General features: G+C 41.6%; 1 protein-coding gene across 3 annotated transcripts in view; it reads left to right on the top strand.

Annotated features, from left to right (window-relative positions):
• Window positions 1-26,475, top strand: part of mtor (mechanistic target of rapamycin kinase) — a 133,853-nt gene that overhangs the window by 6,326 nt on the left and 101,052 nt on the right. For 2 of the 3 annotated variants that reach the window (XM_044117457.1, XM_044117449.1), the window contains exons 8-19: window positions 4,401-4,509; window positions 4,581-4,764; window positions 5,106-5,234; window positions 5,312-5,556; window positions 13,168-13,377; window positions 13,496-13,701; window positions 14,676-14,798; window positions 14,965-15,048; window positions 15,226-15,315; window positions 16,589-16,681; window positions 16,860-16,994; window positions 21,846-21,975. In XM_044117457.1, the coding sequence (XP_043973392.1) occupies window positions 4,401-4,509; window positions 4,581-4,764; window positions 5,106-5,234; window positions 5,312-5,556; window positions 13,168-13,377; window positions 13,496-13,701; window positions 14,676-14,798; window positions 14,965-15,048; window positions 15,226-15,315; window positions 16,589-16,681; window positions 16,860-16,994; window positions 21,846-21,975 (1,738 nt within the window). The remainder of the gene's footprint in view (window positions 1-4,400; window positions 4,510-4,580; window positions 4,765-5,105; window positions 5,235-5,311; window positions 5,557-13,167; window positions 13,378-13,495; window positions 13,702-14,675; window positions 14,799-14,964; window positions 15,049-15,225; window positions 15,316-16,588; window positions 16,682-16,859; window positions 16,995-21,845; window positions 21,976-26,475) is intronic. The other variant, XM_044117467.1, reaches the window with a different exon arrangement.

Here is a 26,475-nt window from a genome sequence, read left to right as displayed (position 1 = left end):
GTTCCACTTAACCAAAACTAGCAACTTCTCCAAGATTGATTCCATTACTTTTGTGAGTTCTGGAGTCCTCAGCTGGGCTGCGAGTTTCAGCAAGTCTCACATCCAACTTGCGTCTCTGTTGACACCAGCAGCCTGAGTGATCGCTAATTTGGCCAAGTCCGTCACAAATTTGTCGATAAGCCAGGCTGTATCTTGCCGGATGTGTCTGTGCAGGACAAGAGGGCTCTCCTGTGCCCAGTCTTCTCGTGGAGAAAATTTGATCAATTACCAGCGGCACAACTACATGATTTTCTGAGGTGTCCAAACGTCCTTGCGCCTGATTGACATAAACTTGTACAACTCATCTTTAATTAAAGTATCAATAATGATAAATGTACATATATGTGACTAAACAGCTACAGGGCAATTAAAAAAGAATTAAACCAAAAACAGGGCAATATTTCATTATTTGATATATAAGTGAGTCAAAGAGCCACTTCTGTTAGCCTGTGTCTAGAGATGCCTCTGCAGGTCTGAGGCATCCTGTTAGCATGTTTTCTTTCATTCTTATAGCTTGATAGGAAGCCTTATCCAAACTGGCCACCCATATTAATAAAATGGTGAAATAATACTGACCAAAAAACACTATTTATAAAAGTTAGGTTTTGACAGGTCAGCTGTTCCTCTCCTGATCCATTCTGTCTGATATCAAACAACCCACTGTGTGCCACTGAATATCGCCGATTAAACTTCACTGTAATTGTTTAGCCTGGAATGTGTGTCTTCCTACTCATGTCTGTATTTTTGCCAGAGGTTTTACTTCTAAGGACGGTGTAGTATTGGGTGGATATTTTAAAAATACTAACTTACCGTGATACTGTGAATTGATAGCAGCTTACCGCGGCTGCGTAGAGAACGGCGTCAGTTCGTGGGGCTTTGGAAGGGGGGGGGTCCTATTTAGGGCCCACAACGACAATTTAGCTGACTTTACTATTTCCTGTGTTTTGCTTTGGTCATTATTATTACATTTATTGTTGAGATGTGTGATTGGTGTGTCTATCAGATATTTATAGCAATGCGGAAGAAATCGTGTCCCTTATTGGTTCAATACGAGGCGGAGACAACAACAATCACCTGTCATTTTAGGCTAGCTTAAGCTAACCTGAATATTTACAACTGTCTTGTTGATACTTTGACATTACTTACCTACTGTCTTTCAACCACTTTGAAAAGCTTTTCTTCGTCTCTCCAGTATCTTTATCCTTCCCCTATCCTGTTTTCTGTCTTGTGCCCCAGAGTTTTTTTCTGCCGCCCCATCTTTAGCTCCCAGTTGTCAAGTGCACTACTACAATTCAAATTTCAAAGAAAAACAAAATGCGCCTCAGCGCATTCTCGAAGGGACGCGTGCCCAAGCTACTTGTATGGGAGGAGAGAGCGGCTGGCAGGAGGGGAGGGGCGCCTAATCAGTGCTGTTCCTCTGTTATTGATCATTTCATGTATAATCAGCTGTTAAGTACATAAAATACTGACTAGAAAAAATTTCCCACATTGTCTTTGGCACATAGTATGCCCCTATGTGTTGCATACAGTGCATACCCACTTTTTGCGCCACTGTCAATTGCATTGAGAGACCAGTTGACCTTATCCATAATTTGTAGATTTGGAGGATGTGCAAAGGAAGGCTCCAAAAATGGAGAAAAAGACAGCGCAAAAACAGACAAGCAGGGCATGCAAGGACAGGAAGGGAGCAGAGGAAAAAAGCGTCCCCCTTCACCGAGAGCAGGAGGGAAAAGACTAAGAATCCCAACCTGCCCTTTGTATTAATAGACAAAGCTCCAGCTCTAGAGGGCACTACCAAGAGCAAATGAATTGCCAAGCATATTTCAGCCCTGCATGCTGCAAGAAAAGCTTTTATAGAAGCAGAATGTTCAGAAAGGATACACAGAGCACTAAAGAAACAGCTGGGGCCCATAGACGAGCGATATAAAACTGGAGTTTTAAGAATGGATTGTCCAAAATGGAAAGGACCAGGAGTGGTGATTGGTCAAGATGGTGCAGTCGTTTTTGTTAGACACGGAGGCACCTGTGTGCATCAACTCAGATTGAGAAAAATTACTCACGAGAATGAAGCGCCTCAGATCATCTGCAATGAGGAGAACATTCAAGGACAACATGCAGTGGACATCATTGAAGAGAATGTAGCAGGAGACACTATGGCAGTAAATCCTGAGAATTATCCTTGGCCTGCTCCTGACAATGCAGAGGCCAAGAGACAGCACAATGTGAACACCATCATAAAGATAGGTCAAATTGTGACATTCAGAAATGCAGGGGGTGTCTCACAAAAAGCCAAAATGTTGGGGCATGCTGGCAAAGCAACTGGGAAATACAAGAACTGGTTTAATTTGGAGCTGCTTGAGCCTGCAGATGTGGCTGGAAACAGTGAATCAGCAGATCTATCACAGTTGTAGGGTCTTCACATCCAGGCAGATGCTGAGGATATGGATACATGAGGATGTTTTTGTGAGTAAAGACATGTCGTTTGATGAAGCAAAGGAAAATGAAATAAAAAGCTGGGAACAGAACCAAATGTTTGAAGAAACTGAGGACAAAGGACAAAAGTGTGTCTCCACTCTTTGGGTGTGCACTCTGAAAGAGACTGAAAATGGAATAACACTAAATACTTGTTGCACCCTGGAAAAGGGTAGAGTGCCTTCTCTGGGTCAGAGGGGGTGTCCTGCCCCAAGTGGAGGAGTTCAAGTATCTCGGGATCTTGTTCACAAATAGGGGAAGAAGGGAGCGGGAGATCGACAGGTGGATTGGCGCAGCATCTGCCGTCAAGCGGGCGCTGTAGTGGTCCGTTGTGGTGAAGAGAGAGCTGAGCCAAAAAGCAAAGCTCTCGATTTACCGGTCGATCTACGTTTCCACCCTCATCTATGGTCATGAGCTTTGGGTCATGACCGAAAGAACGAGATTGCGGCTACAAGTGGCCGAAATGGGTTTTCTCCTTAGGGTGTCTGGGCTCTCCCTTAGAGATAGGGTGAGAAGCTCAGTCATCCGGGAGAGACTCAGAGTAGAGCAGCTGCTCCTTCATGTCAAGAGGGGCCAGTTGAGGTGGCTTGGGCATCTGGTCAGGATGCCTCCTGGACGCCTCCCTGGTGAGGTGTTCCAGGCACGTCCCACCGGGAGGAGGAAGACCCAGGACACGCTGGAGGAACTATGTCTCTCTGCTGGCCTGGGAACGCCTTGGGATTCTTCTGGAGGAGCTGGAAGAAGAGGCTGGGGAGAGGGAAGTCTGGGCCTCCCTTCTGAAGCTGCTACCCCTGCGACCCGACCCCGGATAAGCGGAAGAAGATGGATGGATGGATGGATGGAAGACTTGTTGCACGAGGATTTGAGGAGATACAAGTTTCTGACTTACAATAGGACTCTCCAACCTGTGCCTCAGAGTCACTGAGACTCCTGGTGGCAGTTATATGTCAAAAACAATGCGAACTTCACTCTATGGACTTTAATTCTGCTTTTTTTGTTGGACACGGACAGTTGCATACAAGGTTACAAGGTATGCAACTGTCCGGAGACATTTTCATCAAATCTCCCCCAGAGGCCAATAGAACAGGTGTGCTTTGGAAACTGAGAAAATGTGCGTATGGATTCTTCAATAAATTAATTCACAAGATGTTTGACATTCTAAAATGTTGAAATTGTTCTAACAACATCCTTAACAGCTGTGCTTTGTCATGAGTCTTAAAATATGTACATATCTTTGTTTTGTTCTTTTTTTGTTTTTTTTCTTTTTTAAGAAAAGTGGGAGTTTGTTACTCCTTTGTTTTGTTTGTATTACATGTCCATTTGATAGGGGCACTGTTATGTGAGGAGTATATGTTTTTGTGTTTGTACTCTTCTTCTGCTCTGGTTGTCTGTTCCGGTGTGGGACTTAACGGAATAAATTCTGAGCAAAGAACCAAGTCATTTTTACTCACTAACAGTACAGCTCACTGATCCACACCAATAGCTCCACAAGCTAACATGGAAAACATCTTTAATTGGATCAGTCAACCCAGTTAGCCGAATAATAGCCAATGGAAAATAAATAATAAAGAAACTGAAACTGACTAAAAACAAAAGTCTGACTATCTTGGTCAAACATGTAAAAATAAACTACAACCTCAAACCTACAACAAAACTACCACTACAAACCTCCTTTCAAATGGTTCAGAAAATGCTAAATATAATGTAAGATAATTAATAAATTATGACATTGCTCAGAGCACAAAGCATAGAGCTAGACTGAATAGATCTGCCCTTATGTACTGAGCACATTGCCACAGACATTTGATTTAGAGTTTTTTTCAGTATCAAGACTGATACGGATATTGATATAAGTGCGTCTGTAATGAAATTTGCTTTGCCTCAATCAGGTGTGTCGTTGGGTTCTGAAGTATAAAACCAGTAAGAACCCTCTAATCCAGATGACCATCCTCAACCTGCTGCCGCGCCTGGCTGCCTTCCAGCCACATACCTTCACAGGTGGGAAATTCAGGGTCAAATCCCTGCTTCTTCTGTGTTTGGTTTATAACGATGTTCTTTCTGATTGGCAGACCAGTACCTGTCTGACACCATGGGCTACCTGCTGGGCTGCCTGAAGAAGGAGAAAGAGAGGACAGCAGCTTTCCAGGCTATGGGGCTGCTGGTGGTGGCTGTCAGGACGGAAATCCAGCCGTACCTCATGAAGATCCTGGAGATCATCAAGGCTGCACTGCCTCCCAAGGACTTTGCTCACAAGTCAGTCATTGGAAACAATTTCTTTTTTTTCTTTTTTTTTTACTAGACATGCAAATATCCAAATGTTGTGACTAATTTTTAAACTCCAGTTTTTGTAAAGCCTGCAGATACAGATGTTATCCAACACCGGTTTAAATTTAAGAGTGATTATATTTAGGGGTGTCCCGATATAAATCTATCTCAATATATACATGTTTTCTCAATTAGTCCCCAAAAGTCACCTTAGTATTTAAAAAAAGAAAAACTGACCATTTTGTATTTAGGTAGGTTGATGGAAAAATAATGTTGAAATGTAAAAACGTGGAATGACAGTGTTGCTTTTTGACCTTTTACCTATGCAGAAGGCAGAAGACCATTCAGGTGGATGCCACTGTGTTCACCTGTATTAGCATGCTGTCCAGAGCCATGGGCCCCAGCATCCAGCCAGACATCAAGGAACTCCTGGAACCCATGTTAGCCGTGGGGCTCAGGTACCAAACGTAGGACACACATGGGGGGTTATGTTTGGGGTCAACACAATTTCACAGATTTTAGTTTTTCTCTTTAGTCCGGCACTCACAGCAGTGCTGTACGACCTGAGCCGTCAAATCCCCCAGCTGAAAAAAGACATCCAGGACGGCTTGCTGAAGATGCTTTCCCTGGTGCTGATGCACAAGCCCCTGCGACACCCGGGCATGCCCAAAGGCCTGGCTCACCAGCTGGCCTCTCCCAGCCTCACCAACATCCCTGAGGCCAGCGACGTTGGCAGCATCACTCTGGCCCTGCGCACTCTGGGAAGCTTCGAATTTGAAGGTAACAATCTCTGACAGCAAAAGAATTTCCTCCAATACTATTTGTACCTTTGAAGTCATTCAGGACTTCCTTCATCGTCTTGGAAAAAGTCCCTTAAGGTGTGGAGTTTGATTTAAGTATTGTAGTATATAGACATGTCGCGATAAATCAAAACTATCGACGCAATTTTAATTATCGCTTTATCGTCTCTTCCGGCCTTTTTCTCTTTCTGTTGATGACACTAAATGAAAAAAGGCTCAACTCCGCTGCTCTCCACCGACCCTCCCTTCCTCATATCCTCAGTGTAATGTCCAGTTCACACTACACCATCTTAGAGCTGTCGGCCGATTGTCGGCCCATTTTCAAAACCTGAGAGATCACACATTAGCCGACAGAAATCCTAGGTAGAACGGTTCCATCAAGTTTAATTGTGCCGTGTGGTGTCCAACAATGGGCACAAAATAATGGCTACAAGTCCAGTGAACTCATTTTAACACCAGGCATTAATTAATGCTTTACTACAATCTACCTGCAATGCATGTGGCTCTAGTGTCAGTGTAACATCCTGACTGAATGAAAATCATTATAATCTATTGATGTCACGTTAACGAAAAACAGCTGAAAAGTTACCTGGTTCATCAACTGGTAGCAATTTCACTCCAACTCCTCCCCTCCTCATTTCTATATTCTTTGCACGAAATGTTTTTTAAACATTAATGTTGTTTCCACATATCATCTCCAATGTCCGCTGGACTTCAGGTTTCGCCGTGTCAGCTGTTTGGAATTCCCCTCTGTGATTTCCCCTCAGAAAGCAGGAGGAGAATCCGGCTTTCTGATTGGCTACCGGTCACATTCAACAGGCTGCGTTAACGTGGGAAAAACCCCTGATTTAGATTGGACCGCCACAAGATCTACTGTAACACCACACACTACAGGATGATCACAAGCAACAATCTTAGAACAATCAATGTTCTAAGATTGTCATAAGTGGAAAATGTAGATGTGAACTAACGTGTAGTGTGAACTATTGCATCAGGTAGTCGATGTTCCATCTTCTCTATTTAAATCTAATGATTACTGAAGGGCAATATGGTTTACAGACTTTATAATCTGCACTCTTTTGGTTGAATGCAGTATTTATTTACACAGTTCCAGTGTTAAGTGTTCTAACAGCTCTAAGATGGTGTAGTGTGAACTGGACATTACACTGAGGATATGAGGAAGGGAGGGTCAGTGGAGAGCACCGGAGTTGAGCCTTTTTTCATTTAGTGTCATCAACAGAAAGAGAAAAAGGCCAGAAGAGATGATAAAGCCAATAATTGAAATGATGTCGATACTTTTAATTTATCTTATGTTTAATTGATTTATCATTTATCGCGACAGGCCTAATATTTATATATATATATACAGTACGCACCAAAAGTTTGGACACACCTTCTAATTGAAATCAATTAGAATTCACCTTCTATACACAGGGTATACACAGGGTTTCCCCCAAAAAACTTGGTAAGCCTAGTGGTCGGGGTGCCGAGGCGATCCACCGTGGTTTTGTATTAAAAGGTGCTAAGTAGACAGAAAATGTAAAAATATTACTGTGTAATTATATGTTACTTTAAAATATCGCCAGTGAAATATTTAAACCCACAACTAGTCTTAAAAACAACAATTAAAGGGGCGTGCTCCGGTGGCGTAGAGGTTAGCGCGTCCCACATTTGGAGGCCTTCAGTCCTCAACGCGGCCGTCGCGGGTTCGATTCCTGGACCCGATGACACTTGCCGCATGTCTTCCACCCTCTTCTCCCTCCTCTGAAGGGAGAAGAGGTCAGCCTACCATGAAAAAAGGGACACTAGAGCCCACAAAAAGGACCCCCTGGTGGGGGAAAAAAAAAAAAAAAACAACAATTAAAAAAGCATAATTAAAATGAATTTCAATTATTTGCAGTTATGTTTAAACCAAATTAAATCATCAGCTCCATAAGGCCCCCAAGGCTTCAGGAGCCCCAGAAATGCTAATATTTGTTTATTCAGATCATCAATGCTGCTACATTTGATTTAATGGTTTGAGCATAAATAAATGAAGAGATTCTAAATTGTTTAACATTTATATTTAAGATTTTAAGGAGTGATCAGTTTTGTGTGCAAGAAAAGTATACTTCAAGAGATGAACATTAAAGAAACTTTTTACTAACCTTTTAAGTAGGGGAAGCACACAACAAGACAAGATTATTATTATCCCCAATACAATAAACACCAGTGTGAGAAGGTTTATTAGGAATTGTCTCCAACCGTTAACCGAAAGCCATGAGAACCAATCGGATGGAGCAGCATGGTCATCATTAAGAGTGTTCTTCAGAGCCATTAGGTTTGACACTGTCTGAGCAATAGCACCACCATCTTCATCAGTAGCTGGAATAAAGGTACATCAAGAAGCACCTACCATCAGAAGCTGTTAGTTGATCTAGCACCATCCTATTTTGAAGAGTCATTAGCCTTAACGCCGTTAATTCAACTTTAGCCGCTTTAAGACCAACCAAAACATCACTAACAGATGACTCAAACCTGTAGTTCAAAGTTTCCACACGAAGCATAACTTTACCAACACCTAAGGATGAACTTCTACACTGCTAACAACATAGAAATGTGTTGCTATAACTGGGGCACACCTACCGGTCCAATATGCTGGGAGAGCCAGGTATAGGGAATATCCACAGAGCCAGAACATATCAATTCAGGACAAAGTGCCAAGTACACCTGGCACCTGGTAATAAGGGGAACAGATACTAACTATCCTGAGAGAAATTAAGAGAAGCATTGTTAGCACAGGGAGTACAAGGAACATGCACAGATTTGCAATATGAATGGGGTATATTGCCCATAAATACAGGAGTGTGACATTTGAGTTCAACCTTGAAGTTAGAAAAACAGTCAAATTTTAACTTAGGAGGAATGTGAACAGGGCCAATGAAAGGTTTCTCAAAGGAGGCGTTGGTGACCTGAAACACCTTTGTAAAGCTTCTGGAACCATTAAGAGTGTGAAGTGGAGGAGAATTCAAAATGTCTGGGAACATGTCAGAGATGTTTGGATAAGGCTGTGGGATCACCAATGGTGAGTGGGCAGCTAAAGGCATATGTGAGCAAACATAGCAATTTGACCTGTTTTGAGCAATATACTTAGCATAGCGGGACCACAAATTCAAAGTGTAAGGAGTGGAGTGTTTAAGGGGTAAGTCAACAGTAGACAGCCAATTAATATCTCGCAGTTTATGTAGCGGAAACGTTTGTACTGTAGCAGAGGGAAAAAAAAAACACTACCTGAGTAACACAAACAACAAAAAATCTGTAATAACCAACACAAATGTCTGCAATTGAAACAAGATGAAGGCGTGATCGCTGTCAAAATGGACGTCCTTGTTTTTTTGTTTTTTCTTTCAAGAACTTTTCACTCCCCACTTCGACCACTCGCCAGTGGACCAGCAATAGTTCTTTGGTTGGGGAGCCTTTTTGATGTACAAAAGCAACCAGTGTTCGTTGTTATGTTTGTCTCTTCCGTATTCCTTTGTTTCGTCTCTTTCCTCTTCCTGAATGTTGGGTGTCAGAGGTTACCAGCACTTAACACCAATTGTAATCAAGGTTTCTCAGTGATCCAGAAAATTAACGTGGCTGTCTGTGGTGTCAGAGGTTACTAGCACTTAACACCAGCAGCAGTAAAGTAATCCATCCTTATTCAGAAAGGTGCGCGTTGTCCTCCTCTGTCTGTTGTTCTGTTGAATTTTGGATAACCTCGTCCCCACCAGGATGAGTGTCTTCTTGAGGCTCCGGTACTCGTTTACAGTGGCTGGCGTGAATCCACGTTGCCCTCTCCGTGACCTTAACAACTGTATGTGTGACGAGTAGCACTTGAAATGGTCCCCGCCAGCGTTTGGAGTTCCAATGCGTCCTCTGGAAGTCTTTCACCAGAATGTGGCAATGGGTCTTTCACCGTCTGAAAAACTTGAGAAACCACATTAGACAGGTTTTGACAGTAAGACAACATTGCATCATCCCAGATAGAAGTGGAATGAAGGACCTTTCTCTGAGGCCCTAAACCCAAGTGAGTTTTTATAGTCTTACCTAAAAACTTCCCCACTTCAGTTAATGCTGTATTAACAAAGTGGGTGCCATTGTCACTGCTAATTCTGTCAGGAATACCCCAATGTGGAATAATTTCAGTCAGCAAAGCTTTAGTTAATGTGTGACTGTCTGCATGCTTCGATGGGAAAGCTTCCACCCATTTGCTAAACATGTCAACAATAACAAGCAAAAATTTCTTCCCCTCAGCAGGGGACAGTTCAATAAAGTCCATCATCAAATAGTTAAAAGGTCCGTCAGGTGGAGGCTGTGCAGCCTGAGATGTGCTCGCACCTCTCCCCGCATTGTGTGTTGCACAGATTATGCATGTTCGACTGTTTTTGTGCAAAAGAACTGAATCCTTTTGTAAACCAGTGTGCTATAAGTGCAGCAGTCATTCCAGACTTTGAAACATGGTCAAAATCATGAGTCAGTTTTGCAAAGTGTGGGGAAAAAATGTTTAGGAAGGCACGGCTTGCCATTTTGACCCATCCATATTCCATTTTCAAAAACAGCCCCTGAGGATTTCCAAACATGTCTCTCTTCTCTTGAAGCAAAAGACTGTAGTGCTTCAATATCAGAGAGGGGAGGGGGAGAAGTCGGAGAAGTGTGGAAGAAGGGGCAGCTCATCGTCGAAGGCCGTTGTGCAGCTTGTTTTGCCGCCCTATCAGCTCTCGCGTTACCATGGGCAACGGAGTCATTAGATTTTGTGTGAGCCTGATATTTAGTTACAGAGATGGTAGCAGTAACATAATAGCATCCAACAAATCTGCAACTTGAGAAAAGTTTAGAATAGGCTTACCATCTGCTTTAAGGAATTTTCTGTTTCCAAAGAACTCTGAAACTATGCACAATGTTGAATGCATAGTTTGAATCAGTAAATATCGAGGCAGACTTACCAGCTGCCAGTTTACATGCCTCTGTTAGTGCTACAAGCTCAGCAGTTTGAGCAGAAAAGTGTTTTGGCAAGGAGCCAGAAACTAGAGTTTCATGCAGAGAGCAAACAGCAAAGCCAACACGGTTAGTTCCAGTAACAGGATCACGTGATGCAGAGCCATCAACAAATAGGGTTAGTTTGAGGTGTTTCACTTAAATCAGGTCTGGGTGTGCAAACTTGTTCCAAGACTGCCTCTCAATGATGAGGTTCACCATCATTAGGAGTCGGCAGAAGAGTTACTGGGTTAAGAACAGTGCAACGTTTCACAGTGACATTCGACATATCGAGAAGAACAGTTCTGTATCTTAGCCAACATACAGCAGAAAGATGAGAAGTTTTCTGCTCCAAAAGTATGATAGAAACAGAGTGTGGAACCAGCAAGGTGAGGTTGGCATAACCCACAATGTCACGTGATGCAAGAACAGCTTTTTCTACAGCTGCCACTGCACGTAGACAACCACCAAGACCTTCAGCAACAGGATCTAATTTAGCTGAAAAATATGCAACAGGTCTCAATTTTCCTCCATGTGATTGCAGCAGGACGGATGTCTTGCAGCCTTTCTTTTCATCCGCTGTTTGAACAAACGGTTTGTTTGGATCAGGAATGCCAAGTGTAGCAGCAGTCTGTAGTGTAGCTTTAGCTGAGTAGAAGCAGCTTCAGCCTCTGGAGTTCATTGGACGGTGACTGAAGCCTGGAGACGACTACAGAGAGCTCTCAAAGGACTCTCCAGAATCCAATAGTTCAGAATGAAGTTTCTGCAGTGAGATGTAATACCCAGAAAAGACAGGAGCTGTTTCTTTCTTACAGGTCTGGGTATATTTTAAACAACAGAAACACGTTTAGGTGAAAGGGAACAACCCTTTTTTGAAACAAGATGACCTAAAAAGGTGAATTCTTCTTTGACAAATTGAAGTTTAGAAATACTGGCTTTGTGACCGCAAACATGAAGATGCTTTAGCAAAGTAACTGTGGCTTTTCCACATTGTTCTTTAGTTGGACTGCATAACAGAAGATCATCGACATACTGAATAAGAGCAGAACCAGGAGGAAGCTGGAGCGAATCCAAGCTAGCCTTCAGTGCAGCATTATAGATAGTGGGGCTGTCACAAAAGCCTTGACACAAACGGGTAAAAGTCCATAATTTCCCTTCGAATTCAAAAGCAAACCAGAACTGACTTTTCGGATCCACAGGGACTGAAAAAAATGCATTTGAAAAGTCCACCACTGAAAAAAACTGCATAATGGCCTCACGTGGTAAAACCGCTTTATTGACTAATTTTAAGTCATGCACAAATCTCCATTCCTGACATTCCCCAGGCACCTTTGCCTTTTTCACAGGAAATATTGGAGAACGAACTGGAAAATCATTACGGGGAACAATGATGCCAGCCTTTTGTAGCGCCACAAAAACTTGTTTCATGCCTTCAACAGCTTCAGGTTTGAGGGGATACTGTTTTTGTCAAGGACAAAAGTCAGATTTCGGGGTAATAACAACTGGTTTACACCCTTTAATTAGACCTATATCATATTTACTTTTTGCCCAGAAGCCACCAGGAACATTAGATAGCGCTTGTGGTAGTGAAGACAGATCTGTTTGAGATAAAAAGCATGCTTCAAAATTTAGATCTGTGGTAGGTATCAATTCCATTGTTTTTTTTTTCTTTACAGTGAACTGTACTTTGAAACACCCTTCTGAATGCTGACATGCGCTCAGAAAACATTACATTTGGGTCAGCAGGTGAAATAATCCAATTAGTCTAAATTTTACACGCATGAATAAATGACCCTACATAATTCCACTCCAAAGGAATGTGTGGGTAGGAATCAGGAACACAAAAAACTGCCTCTGCTCATTGTGTTCAATTTTATAGTTCTATTTATTCTGCTTAGCATGTGCCTCTGTCTGCGCTGATAAAGTTTGTCTGTGATCCCAGTTGACCGGTGTGTTAGTGGTTAACAAACCAGCGATAACCTCATCATGCAGGTTCAGCCGAGCTCGTCTCGTAGTCACGCATCACGCTGATTATTTTTCCGATTACACGAAGCATCAAACCACACCAAATGTTTTGTCCCCTTAGAAAGAGTTAATGTGTGCAGAAAAGCCTTTTGTAGCGCCACACATGGTTCACATGCTGATAAGTTTTATGCTATGTTACTGCATTTTATGCAATGAAATGTTTTTCTTATTTAGAAAATGAATGAATTTATTTACACCTTTTAATCTGATATTGTATATCATAAGCTTACATGGAAAAATCTGCAGAATGTGTCGATAACTATCAGAATAATTGATAGATTTTGAGAACTAAAATAATTGTTAGCTCCGGCTCATCTGGAGTCAGGAAAGAAAGGAAGCTTTGAAATAGCAACACAAATACGAGCAGCTATGTTTCTTCTTTTTTCTTAAACTTATTGATACTGGAAGTTATCACTTTCTTTACAAATTTGGATCATCGAAGGAAAAGCAACAAATATTTTCAAGGATTTGTCCATTGAATTAATAATGACCTTATAAAATCAAATAAATCATTAGTAATTAGTAATCATTAGTAAGTGTTGCAGTAACCGATGCTGTTCTTTGGGTCCAGGTCACTCTCTGACCCAGTTTGTGCGCCACTGTGCTGATCACTTCCTGAACAGCGAACATAAGGAAATCCGAATGGAGGCGGCCCGAACCTGCTCTCGACTCCTTACGCCGTCCATCCATCTCATCAGTGGCCACGTCGTCAGCCAGACCGCTGTGCAGGTGGTCGCAGATGTGCTCAGCAAGCTGCTGGTGGTTGGCATCACTGATCCAGGTGCGACGATTGACTTGCAAAATGCATAAACCTTCATTTCTGACGAGCAACCTTCTGTTTGGAAATGGGACAGGATGGTAAAAACCCTGAACTACTTTCTGTCCTGGTTCTTCTGCAGATCCTGACATTCGATACTGTGTTCTTGCGTCTCTTGATGAGCGTTTTGATGCGCACCTGGCCCAGGCCGAGAATCTGCAGGCTCTTTTTGTGGCTCTGAATGATGAAGTGTTTGAAATCAGAGAGCTGGCCATCTGCACTATAGGACGACTGAGCAGCATGAACCCTGCCTTCGTCATGCCCTTCCTCCGGAAGATGTTGATCCAGGTAAGAAGCGCCCACTGATGGCTTCATGTCAGCCATTCACCTCTTTATCAGGAGTTAAAATCATTGGAGGACCGTTAGCAGAAAACATTTTACCAGCTTTTACATTCTGGGTTCATTTGGATTTTTTGTTTCTTCTCACAAATTGGAAAGCTAGAAGGAGAAAATTGTACTTAATTGCACTCAGGACTCATTAGTGTAAAATTACATATTATATTTTATTTTTTATCAGAACTTTTACAGCTGCATTGAAAGACATCCTGGTTTTTAAGTGATCTGGTTTGCCACATTTTATTTTTCGGTTTAAATTAGTTTTCCAGTGTTTTTTTTAATTCTTGCAGTTTTAAAATATAATTTTTTGTGTTGTTTTTTTGTTTTGCTTTGTTTAGGGATACAGCAAAAACGTACAGCGTAGAAAAAGCAATTGTTTCCAGAAAGACAGATTTTCCATCTGTAAACTGTTGCTTATATGTAAAAGTTACACTTTCCTGCCAACCAGCTTTTAGACTGACTTAGTCTAAAAACTAACTAAAGAAGTGCAGACCAGATAAACACGTTATTAATCAGATTATTTATGAATGTTTTAGCACCGTTTGTAATGGAAAATCTAAAAATAAAAGAAAAAAGCTTTGTTCAGATTGCATGTGAATGATTTCCGAAAGGCTTCCTAATGGGATTATTCTTTTATATTTTATTGGGGGGGAGAGGGAGTACAAATTGACAAATTCTAAACATCATATTTTTTCCTTTAAAAAAGGCTATGTAGTTTTCCAATCAAATATAATTCTGCTGCATTTTGTCTCAGAAGTCTTTCTCTGCAGTTTCGCACGGATGCCTTTAGAGGGGAGCAAAGCCTGTAATATTGCATGTAAAACAATCAAATTTCCCTTTGTTGAACAGCAGAAGTTTGTAGTTATACTTCATACCATAACATTTACTTCGAGAGAGCATAATAATTTATGAGAAGCGTTTTTCAGATTTTAACCGAACTGGAACACAGTGGTGTTGGCAGGAACAAAGAACAGAGCGCTCGTATGCTTGGCCACCTGGTCTCCAACGCACCCCGCCTCATACGACCCTATATGGAACCCATTCTCAAGGTAATATTCTGCAAATTATCAGTGTCATTTATGACTGTAAGGCACATTTTTATTTCAGTTTTTCTACACTGTACATTTCCTCTAAACAAGTAAAGGCAGAAAAAGTTTTAAATGTTTCTAATAGATCTTTCTGGTTTTGAATTTGCTTAATTTTTTTTGTTTGCAGGCTCTAATTCTGAAGCTTAAAGATCCAGATCCTAACCCTGGAGTGGTGATCAGTGTCCTTGCTACAATCGGCGAACTGGCCCAGGTAACGGTATCAATTCAGTTTCATGCTAAAATGCATTTAGGAGGAGGATTAAACACACACACACACGCACACACACACAATCGCAAATAATGAATAATTCTGCATAGAGTCTGCCTGTATGGAGATGCATAAGGTAAAAAATAATAAGTAGTGTCCTTCTTATGCCTATCTGTCTAGGTGTTTAAAAAGGTTCCCCAGATGAGTCAGGATAGAACCGTTAGAGGCCAGCTTGGTTTGCAGTGCAGACAGAGTGCAGGAGATGTTCAGGTACACCGAGTGTTCACAGCTGGCTGTCCTGTTGACAAATCAACAAAGCAGAAACACCAGGCAGAAAGCAGGGAAAATACAAGTCAACAAAAGGCTTGGATGGCTGATTTAAAACTATTTCAAGCTCTAAATAAAGAAACTGGAACTTTTCCCACTTGTTTTTGTTGTTTCATGCAGTTAGATTGCTAGAAAGTCATAAGTCAGTTAAATGTTTTAGAGCAGGGGTTTTCAAAGTATGAAAGGGTGAGCCCCCCTCCAAGGAGCACAATGCCTGCTGCGCCCCCCGCCCCCCGAAAGTGGTGGGTGGGGGGGGGGTTGTAAAAACTCCACCTTCAGCCCCGCTCTGGCCAAAACCAGTGATGGTTAAAAGTGATGGACGTCCGATGTTTGCAGTTTTCTGGAGCGCAACGTGAAGCTCGACGTCATTCAGAGGTAATACATTAACTTGAAAAGACACAGCGGGACGGATCATCCTGGAAATGATGGACAGGGAGAGACTGAGTAAAACTACCTTAATGACGGACAAATTCTGGGATTTATTATGAGTCTCTGCTTATTTCCAAGCTCAAATGAGCAACTTCACGTTCAAAAACGAGCCCAAAAAGGCGCAACCAGCAACTCGTTAAATTTTCAAACGACTTAAAAAAAAAAAGAAGCCCAAAGCCGCTTATAATAATCGGACTTGGCGACAGAAACTCAAAATAGTTCCAGTTTTTCCACCAACAAAATGCGCATCTCCCTTCATTGTTTACATTTCTGTCGCATAGAGACGTCGGTCACTCGACAAGACGAGTAGAGGAAATACGATTAAATAACAAAAGAAGATAGTAACGCAGTAACGCAAAAATGATTTTGATAAGTAACTGTAGTCTGACTACTGGATTTGAAATAGCAACGCGTTAGATTACTGGTTACTGAAAAAAGTGGTCCGACGTCAGTAACGTTACTGACATCACTGGCCAAAACATCCTCTAAGGTGGGAAACATTTCCATTGATCCCCGCTCCACACGCGCACCCCACAGTACCAACTTTTTCCTAAATCCACAGAGTTGGTCGTGTGCGTAAAAGACGTTTCTCTCACATCAGTAGACAGCAAGCAGATAGCTTTTCCGGTTTATTTTTTCCCTCGCACCACGCCTCCCCTAAAGTGCTCTGGCGCCCCCCAGGGGAGGCGCGCCTCACACTTTGAAAACCGCCGTTTTAGAGTATTCTGCTGAGAAAACAGGGATATTTTTAAGATGTCTGTGGTGTGATGTTCTTGTGATTGTGTAGGTGAGCGGACTGGAGATGAGGAAGTGGATGGATGAGCTGTTCCCAATCATCATGGATATGCTGCAGGACTCATCCTCATTGGCTAAGCGCCAAGTATGGAGAACCAGCTAATGCACAAAACTTTTGTTGCATTTTAATAATGAACTAAAATTGCTTTTACATGATGTTTCTTCTCCAAATCAAATTAGACCTGCAATGTTTCACCTGTATTTTTTTTTCTGTATTGGCTGTATTCAGCAGCATCAGCTGTCTGTTTCTGGCTTTCCTTCAGGTGGCACTGTGGACTCTGGGCCAGCAGGTAGCGAGTACAGGCTACGTGGTGGAGCCATACCGCAAATACCCTTCCCTTCTAGAAGTGCTGCTCAACTTCCTAAAAACAGAGCAAAACCAGGGGATCAGGAGAGAGGTATGCACAGCTGCCTGCAGGGGGCAGTTTGCTCTGTTTGCCTTTCCTTGGGAGTCTTACAGGGTCAGCATGATGTGAGTAGATACAGGAGTATTCTCTGTCAGCGTGTTATGAGTAGATGCAAGGTTTCCCTCAGAAAACTTGCTATGCCCAGTGGTTGGGCTCTAGGGCAGTCATTCATCTAGCGGATCATTGTCTTTTTGAGTTAAAAATTGTTTAAAGTTGATGGTTGTCGTTTTCCAAGAGTCAGTACATCTTAATTCAGTAGCAGAAATAATCAAAGAAGTAAAGTCAATCATCTAGCCTATCTTTCCCTAATGCTGACACTAAGAAGTAAAAAGGGAACCTTTGAGAGAGACGGATGGAGCGTAGAAGTTTGGACCCCAGAACTGCCCTGATGATGAAGAAGGTATTGCAGTAGGAGGAGGAGGTTGATCGATGAAGGCAGGAATCTTTGTAGGTCTGATGAGCTCTCGTCTCTGCATGGATGGATTTGGTGCTGGCTGGAAGAGTACTGATTTAAAACGGCAGGTCTCGGATCTTAGGGTGACTTCCGCATGTGCGTCGCATTCCTCATCTTCTTGTCTCACGATCTTTCTGGTCTGTTGAGATGTAGACAAGCTGACCTCATGGAAGAAAGGCCACCGTGCTTTGCCTTTCTTCTTCAGGAATTGTCCAATTTTAAAACCGCAGTCTTTGGGCCACTTCATCAAAGCATATAGCACGGATATGCAGGACAGGTGCTCTGGATATCAGAATGAATCAGTTGCTAGGTCCTGGGAGGAAATGTTGACCCACCCCCTTTCCAGGTTAAAGTGTGATGAAGGGGGAAAAAAATAAAAACAGTTCTCTCTGGATGCAATCCATCGTGTGGGACACAATTAAGTCCTCAGGGAGCTCATAGACATTGTGGCTTGTGAAATCTGCTTCTGAAGCCATGCATTGAGGGTGAATTCAGCTTGTGGTTGGTTTGATAACACACATACACTGTAAAACATTTGAGCCGTCTTCAATTGTTTCCACTATCTTTTATTCTTTAAGTCAAACAGATTCAGCAAGTTTTAGATTTCAAACCTAAATGTGTGAGTCCATTAAAGATAAATTTAATCATAAGTTGTTTTAAGTATTTACTCATTTTGCAAATGTCTGTGTCGAATAAACTACTGTTCTTAGGTTGTCACTCAAAAAAGTCCTGTTCACATTAAATGTTTGTATGCAGAATTCATTGTGATGTAAAAAAAAAATCATTATCAGATCAGAAATTTTATTAATGTAATTTGAAACAAAAATCTAAATTACTCTGTAGTAAATTAAGCATTTATTGTAACTCGATATTGTGAATGAGAATAACGGAGAAATGTCTGCTCTTTAACTAGGTGACGGCAGTTTTCTCCCTCCTATTGTGAAATAACTGTTTGGTTTCAATTTAAGGTATTAAGTAAAACTCAGAATTCAAGAATAATGAGCCTGAAAAAGTTTCTAAATAACTTGTCTCTTATTGTTAAATCAACTTCATAAACTAACTTCTGAAATAAAACCAAAGCAATTTTCCCTATTAACTTAAATTACATTTTCAAGGCAGCAGGTGGACTCTCATTTTCAAGTTAAACCACCTTCAAATGTTTCACAGTGTAGAGATGGCATCTGTTTTTCTCTGCCTTTTTTTTTTTTTTTTTTTTTTTTTTTTACAAAAGGAAGATTTCCATACATACCTTCCAGGTGTTGGGTCTGACTTCAATGCCTTGTTACAGGATTGTGCTTAGTGATTGTCCATGATTCCACTTCTTCCTCACGACTTCAGCTCCTTTTCCAGTTTGATCCATCAGTTTGTGACAGGAGTTTGAAAGTTACGTATGCAACTACAGTTCTATGAATCCCGGATGACTGCCAGAGAGCGGTGCTGAAAGCACGAATGTTCCCTTCGCGCATGTGCCATTCAAGCAATAATATCAACAGGGTCACCTCTGTGACATATCGGATGATCAATCAGAGGCAATAAAGCATGACGTCATCTGAAGCTCTGTTCCTACAGAATCTTCTCGTGAAATGCAAGGATTCTCAGTATCAGAGAATCTCTGGCGGTCATCCGGGATTCATAGAACCGTAGTTACATACATAACTTTTGTTCTATTTCATCCCTACTGACTGCCTGAGGGTGGTGCTGAAAGCACTGAATGACTAATACCAGCAACGTCACAAGGAATCCTAAGCACATACCCCACTGAGAAGGCCCAGAGGACCCTTGTAAAAGTACCTGGTCCAGAGGATGAGAGGAGGTCACATTGTAAAATCTAGTGAACATGCTTGGAGAAGCCCATGATGCAGTAGCCAATATAGCTTCCAGTGGAACTCCTCTCAAGGCTGCCCAGGAAGTGGAAACGCTCCTGGTAGAGTGTGCCTTCACGCCAACTGGCCGGGGGCGGTGCCCTGCAGCGTAGACGTGGCAGATGACATCCCCAATCCAATGGGAGAGATGCTCAGACAGAGGATAATCTAATCTAGGGCCAATATATGCCTCCATTGCCCTCACTGGGCACAGTAACTCAGATCTATCACCAGCTTCCCCTGACATAGGCTGAAAATGCGCAAATCTCAATGGTTGGCTACAATGAGAATGAGAAAACACTTTAGGGACAATCGCCGGGTTTAGCCACAAGGTAACACCAGAGCCATCTGAACTCCATCTGAGACGTGATGGGCTGACAGAAAGAGCATGTAGCTCACTGACCCTCTTAGCTGAGATAATAGCCAACATAAAAGCAGTCTTACATGACAACCATTTGAGGTCCGCCTGAACCAAAGGCTCAAAAGAAGGGTGGCACGGAGCACTGAGGACCAAGGACAGGTCCCAAACTGGTGCTCGCGGAACCGTTAGCAGGTGCAGTCTACAAGCACCACTCCAAAAGAGAGAAACCAGATTATGACTCCCCACTTTACAGCCATCAATAACAGCATGACTAGATGATATAACTGCTACACATACCTTAAGCGTCGAAGGAGAGCGGCCCTTATCAAGAAGAGACTGTAGAAACTCCAAAATAGTAGGGACCACACAGGTGACTGGATCATCATCACGGGCAGAACACCACAGTGAAAACAAACGCCATCTATTTTAATATTGCTGATGAGTGGAGAATGCCCTGGCACTCAAAATAGTGTGCCTGACATGACCTGAGTACTCAGTCAGCTGCCGGAGACATTGAGGATCGGGATGCCATATCTGACTCCCCCCAACTGAGACAGTAAATCCCTCCTACTTGTAAAACACCAATGGGACCCTGTGACACAGACTCCATACAAGTGGGAACCATGGCCATGCCGGCCAATACGGAGCTACCAGCAACATCCTGTGGCCTTCCTCAAAAACTCTCTGAAGAGTCGGCCAAATCAGGGAAAGTATCATCTTCAAAATCATCTTCATGACACAGTGGTATTCCTTGTACCATGTCATGCTGCAAGGAATACCACTGTGTCATTGGCTGCTATGGACATAAAAGGGGAGAAACTCGTGGTGTGGTCACCATCCTCCTCTGACCTCAACCCTTTTGAGAACCTTTGGAGTTTCCTCAAGCAGAAGATCTGAGGGTGGAATCCAGTTCATATCAAAGCAGCTCTGAGAAGGTATTCTGACATCCTGCAGAGAAATTCAAGCAGAAACTATCCACAAACTCACAAGTTCAATGGATGCAAGAATTGTGCTGTGATATCAAAGAGGGGGTTCTATGTTAACATGGAACTCAGTCTGTAAGATGTTTTTGATTGAAATAGCTTTTGATTTTAGTACATGTGATCACTTAATGCTGCACATTCAAAGAATAAACGTTTGCAGTTCTTTGTAATTCATAAAATGTTTAGAAAATCTCCTGCGCGTATTAATTTGGAATAGTGCATTTTGAGTTTTTTATTTTTGAAAAAATACTGTTCTCAAGGGGAGCTTTGTTCAGTAAAATTTCATTTATTCTGTAATAGTTCATGACTTGAAAATGATACTGACCATCATTTGCATTGACCATTTAAGACCATTTAATCTGAGAAAATAACTTGCATAATAATTTGCATAATAATTTGGAACATGGTGTGTGTGTGTGTGTGTGTGTGTATATATATATATATACACAGTACAGACCAAAAGTTTGGACACACCTCATTGAATTCAATTAGAAAGTGTGTCCACACTTTTGGTCTGTACTGTGTGTGTGTGTATATATATATATATATATATATATATATATATATATATGTGTGTGTGTGTGTGTGTGTGTATACCGTCAAGAAGTTCACCCCTTGGTATAAGCATTTCAGATGAGTTAATTTTGATACTTGTCTATATCCAGAATTATTGATTTTTTTTGTCTTAATAATCTAATATCCTACCAAACTGATGGGCTTGCCTGTCTTATCCACAGTGTTCACTTCATGCTGTGTTTATTTCTCAGCAGTTATGAATGAAAACATGAAACTTCTATTGTGCAAGTTACTCTACAGGTTGTTACTAGGCATCCAGAGACCGAGTGAGTTTTTTCTAACAATCTAGCTTAGCTAGTTGTGACAGGTTGAGCAGCTAAAACCTAAAGCTGAGCCCTTTCTTCTTGACTTAATACAGTTTAGAGCTGATGTGTTTATTTTTTGGACTAACCAGTTAAGAATTGATAACAGAAGTTACTTAGCAGATTTTTAAACTGAATTCACACTACGTGAAGCTAAAACTGTGACACTTGATATATTTTGTGTAGAATATATTTGCAATTTTTTTTTTGTCTCAAGTGCAAGGTTCACAAACCTGCTGTTCTAGTATTCTGGCACAGAAGTGGCCAGCGTGATTCATCAGAAGGTTGCTGTGCGTTCCAACAGGCCATCCGAGTCCTGGGTCTGCTCGGCGCTCTGGATCCCTACAAGCACAAGGTGAACATCGGCATGATCGATCAGTCACGGGACGCCTCTGCTGTCAGCCTCTCCGAATCCAAGTCCAACCAGGACTCGGGTAGGTCCCATCCATGTTACCCACACGTGTCAGGATACACTTTGATTCTGATTCTGAATCAGCCACATTGTGGGTGATATTATCTTTTCATTAGCTTTCCTTGAAATTCACAGCAGTGTCAGATTTTAACTTCAAAGCTGAAGTGAAAAAAAAAAATAAAAAATCCTCTAATCAAGCCACTGTCTGACACCTGACAATGAATATATGTTTTACTATGTTTCCAGTCTGGTAAATATTTTTTAACCACCTGAGAAGACTTTGTACTTGGACTGCTTTTATTTGTTGTGTCACAGTGAGTGGTTGACAGAAAAAGAACAAGAAAAGTGATTTATGAATTAAATAGATAAGTTTTTGCTACACATGAAAATATTGTTTGAATAAAACCAGTTCAATTACTGAAAATGGAATATTCAGTAATTGAAAACCTCATTTTCAATTACTGAAAATAACTTTTTTAATTAGAAGCCCACAATTCTGAGCTTTTAATTAAATAGTAATAACATTTTAAGCAAAAATAAAAATTTCCTTTTTTCAAGCTTTGTAAATTAAATCAAAGTGGTTATGTTAAAATGCTGTGAAAAAGTATTTGTCCCCTTACATATTTCTTCAGTTCTTTATTCTTTTTTTTACTTATTTGTTAAAAGTTTCAGATTATCAAACTAATTTAAATACCTGACAGTCAGTCTTTAAGTTACAGTTTCTAGGGATGCATAATTTATCGGCACTAAGATCGGCATCGGCTGATATTATTCATGTTTTAAGATATTGGTATCGGTCTGATAAATAAAACTGGGAGAATTTTAACAACTGGTAATTATTTCATGTTGGTGTTGTTTCAGGAGAGGTATGAAGGAGGCTGATCATATGCTATTTGTTTGGTCATATTATGGCGCTGCATAGTGGGAAGTTTAACTGAAGCAGTGGTGAAGTCAGTGGGGATGGTCATTTTTTTCAAGGTGTTGATATGGTAGTGACTTTTATACATATCCTGGTGCATCCCTTATAGTTTCATTTATTGAAGGGAAAGAAACTATTCAGACTAACTTTTGTGAAAAAGCAGTTTCTACTTTGGTAAACTGCGTATTTGTGATAAAAGACATTTGTTTAAAAGGTGGATTAAATCCACATCTAAACCTGATTACTTCCAGGCTTGTAGAATCACTTGAATAAAACTCTTCTCACAACATGAAGTTGGCTGAAAGAAAGTCAGTTTCATCTATCATTGTGGAAAGGGTTAAAAAGCCATTTTTAAAGCTTTTCACTCCAGAGAACCGTTATCCACAAATGCAGAAGACATGCAGCAGTGGTGAAACCTCCTGGGAGTAGCAGGCGTGTCCAAATTTCACAGCGACGACTCATCCAGCAAGTCACAAAACATCTTCATCATTGCAGGCTTCACTTGCACCTCAGTTGAGGTCAGTGTTCATTGTTGATCAATGAGATGGGAAAAACTGGACAAAAATGGCTTCTATGTGATTTTCACTGAAAAGAATAGAAAGGCCGCCTTTGTATTCTTTTGAGGCCATCAACATAGTTTTGGAAAGTGGTCAATGGATGGAAGAGGTGGAAAAGTGAAAGGTATCTGGGAGGTGTGTGTCCCTTGACGTCTGGGACAAAAAAAACATTCAGTCAGACACTGGGAGTGATGTAACTGTTCAGGAATGCAAGTTATCAATTAATCGGTTAATATAAAGTTCATTCATTTAATCAAATCAAATCAAATCAAATCAAACTTTATTTGTATAGCACATTTCGGCAGCAAGGCATTTCAAAGTGCTTTACGTCAAATCAAATCAATTGACTACTGATTAATTATTAAGTAGTTGTAAGTAGTAGTTTTCTGTTGCATTAAGAGAGCTGACCGTCTTCGAAACATAAAGGGCAATCTCTTTCATCACATCTTAATTTAAAAAAATCATTACACTGTAATATTATTTTGTTATTGGCAGAATAAAGATAAGATAAGATTTATTTGTCATTGTCATCAACAGATTACAACCAGATTACAACGAGATTGAGACCGTGCTTGACTCGAGTTAAAGTGCAGGTTATATACACATACACAACACACAATATAAATATACATACATAAAAAGATAAAAACAGAATTTACATTTTTAACAGAGTGGTGTCAAGAGCAGAAGTTCTTATGCCTTTAAATTTAGTGCCATGATTGCCATCGGGTAGAAACTGTTTTTTAGGCGATTTGTCCTGGTTTTTACTGCTCTGTATCTCTTGCCTGATGGCAGCAGATGGAAGAGACCATGGCCAGGGTGTGAAGAGTCATTTAAAATGTCCATAACTTTCTTGCGGAGCCTGGAAGTGTAAATCTGTTCCATGGTGGGGAGGGGGCAGCCTATGGTTCTCTCTGCTGCCCTGACATCCCTCTGGAGTGCCTTCTTGTCCGAGGATGTGCTGCTGCCGTACCAGACACACAGACTGTACATGAGCACACTCTCTATGGAGCAGTGATAGAAGGCCTGCAGCAGGTCTGAGGGGAGACAGTTCTTCTGGAGGATTTTCAGAAAGTACAGTCTCTGCTGTGCTTCTTCAGCAGCTCCTTGGTTTTGGTGCTCCAGGTTAGCTTGTCCTCCAACTCCATGCCCAGAAACCTGAACACTGGGACCCTCTCCACACAGGTCCCACTGATGGTGAGAGGCTGGATGTCCGTTTTGTTCTTCCTGAAGTCGATCACCAGCTCCTTTGTTTTGGAGATGTAGAGGAGCAGGTTATTGACTTTGCACCACTCTGACAATTGCTTCACCTCATCCCTGTTCTCCAGCTCCACCTTCCCGTCTGAGATGAGACCAACAACAGTCGTGTCATCTGCAAACTTTATGATCTTGTTGCTGGTTGGAGACAGTCATGAGTGTAGAGGGTGTAGAGAAGTGGGCTGAGCACACAACCTTGTGGCGATCCGGTGTTCAGGCTCAGAGCAGTGGAGGTGTGGGGACCCAGTCTGACCCTCTGGGATCGACCTGTTAGGAAGTCTAGGATCCAACTGCAGGTGGCTGATGGGAGCCCAAGGTTTACTAGCTTGGACACTAGACGTTGGGGAATATAGTATTAAATGCTGAGCTGAAGTCCAGCATTTAATGCTGACATAGCTCTCCTACTTCTCTAAGTGGGTCAGAGCAGCAACAAATAATTGTGGTTTTCTCACATTATTATTAAACTTAGACAAATGTATAAAACATAACAAAACAGGATTCTAATAAGGTTGCTGAATTAAAAAAAAAAGATAAAAAGAATAAAATACATAAAACATTTGAGTCCCATGAAGATGTTCATATAGAAGAACCGTCTTTGGTTGCTCTTGAAGGAGCGTTACAAGTTCTCCATTAACTCACAAATATTACTGATTAATGGCGTCATGTTCTGTTTCCATATTAGAGGTTTTCTGCCTTGGCTTCGTGGCACATCAATAATTTAAATGAGAAGCTGATGCCACTCCATAATGCAACTTGGCTGAATCAGTACTTCTAATGTGATAACTGAAGGATTCTGTTGAGGATTTATATTTCAGAACAGAACCACATAATGTTAATCCCACAACAGATTCTGTTTGGACCGTTTTTCTTTCCTGTTCAGGGAGGTATATCTCCGCCATCTTTGTTCCTGTATCAATGTGGTCCCGCTTAAAGATGAGCAGTGGTGCCCTCTGCTGGATGGCGGCCAACCTACAACATGAAAAAATGGTATAAGCGGATTTTATTAGTTAATCCAGTGTTTCCCAACCCTGGTCCTCAAGGCACACTGCCCTGCATGTTTTAGGTATTTCCTTGCTTCAGTGCAGCTGATTTCAATTGGTGACTGATTAACAGGCGTTTGTTGAACTGCAATCAGTTGAATCAGGCACATTAAAGCAGGGAGACCTCTAAAACATGTAGGACAGTGTGCCTTGAGGACCAGGGTTGGGAAACACTGAGTTAATCGGTCGCAGCTAATTTTACTCTGATAAACTATTAATTGACAATTAATGGTTTACATTCCGAGTAGCGTTGCTTTGCTTCTTTAGGACCTGGACATCTTTCCATATTTAATGAACCAAGAGCTTTGAAACGTGGGGTTACTTAACGTAATCCCTGGTTCTTTGATAACACAGTGAGGTGTTTCACTATGGGAATCGCCTCAGCGTGACCCAACTACGGAAGCTCCAAAGACATCACGTCTGGCCATGACGGACAGGTTGAGCCGTGACCGTGGCCCTACCCACTATCGAATATCACGGCCAACCTACCCCTCTCAACTCATTCTAAGCAGGTTTCTTTCCGTGCCCATGCAAGAAGGGATGTGTTGGTGGTGGTTCTGTTATCAAAGAACCAGGGATTACGTTAAGTAACCCAATGTTCTTTTTCTAACTTCGTTCGGTGTTTCACTATGGGAGATATGGCCAACTCTCGAATTGCATGCTGACCCCGAAGCAAAGCTTGGCAGCAATAAATACAATCCTGGACTTAGGTGGAGCCTGATGAGCCAACCCCAAGCACCGTGTGCGCC

The sequence above is a fragment of the Gambusia affinis genome, linkage group LG01 (assembly GCF_019740435.1).
Source record: "Gambusia affinis linkage group LG01, SWU_Gaff_1.0, whole genome shotgun sequence".
Taxonomy (NCBI): domain Eukaryota; kingdom Metazoa; phylum Chordata; class Actinopteri; order Cyprinodontiformes; family Poeciliidae; genus Gambusia; species Gambusia affinis.
Note: the sequence above shows the minus strand (reverse complement) of the source record. Positions and strands in the feature narration are given on the sequence as shown.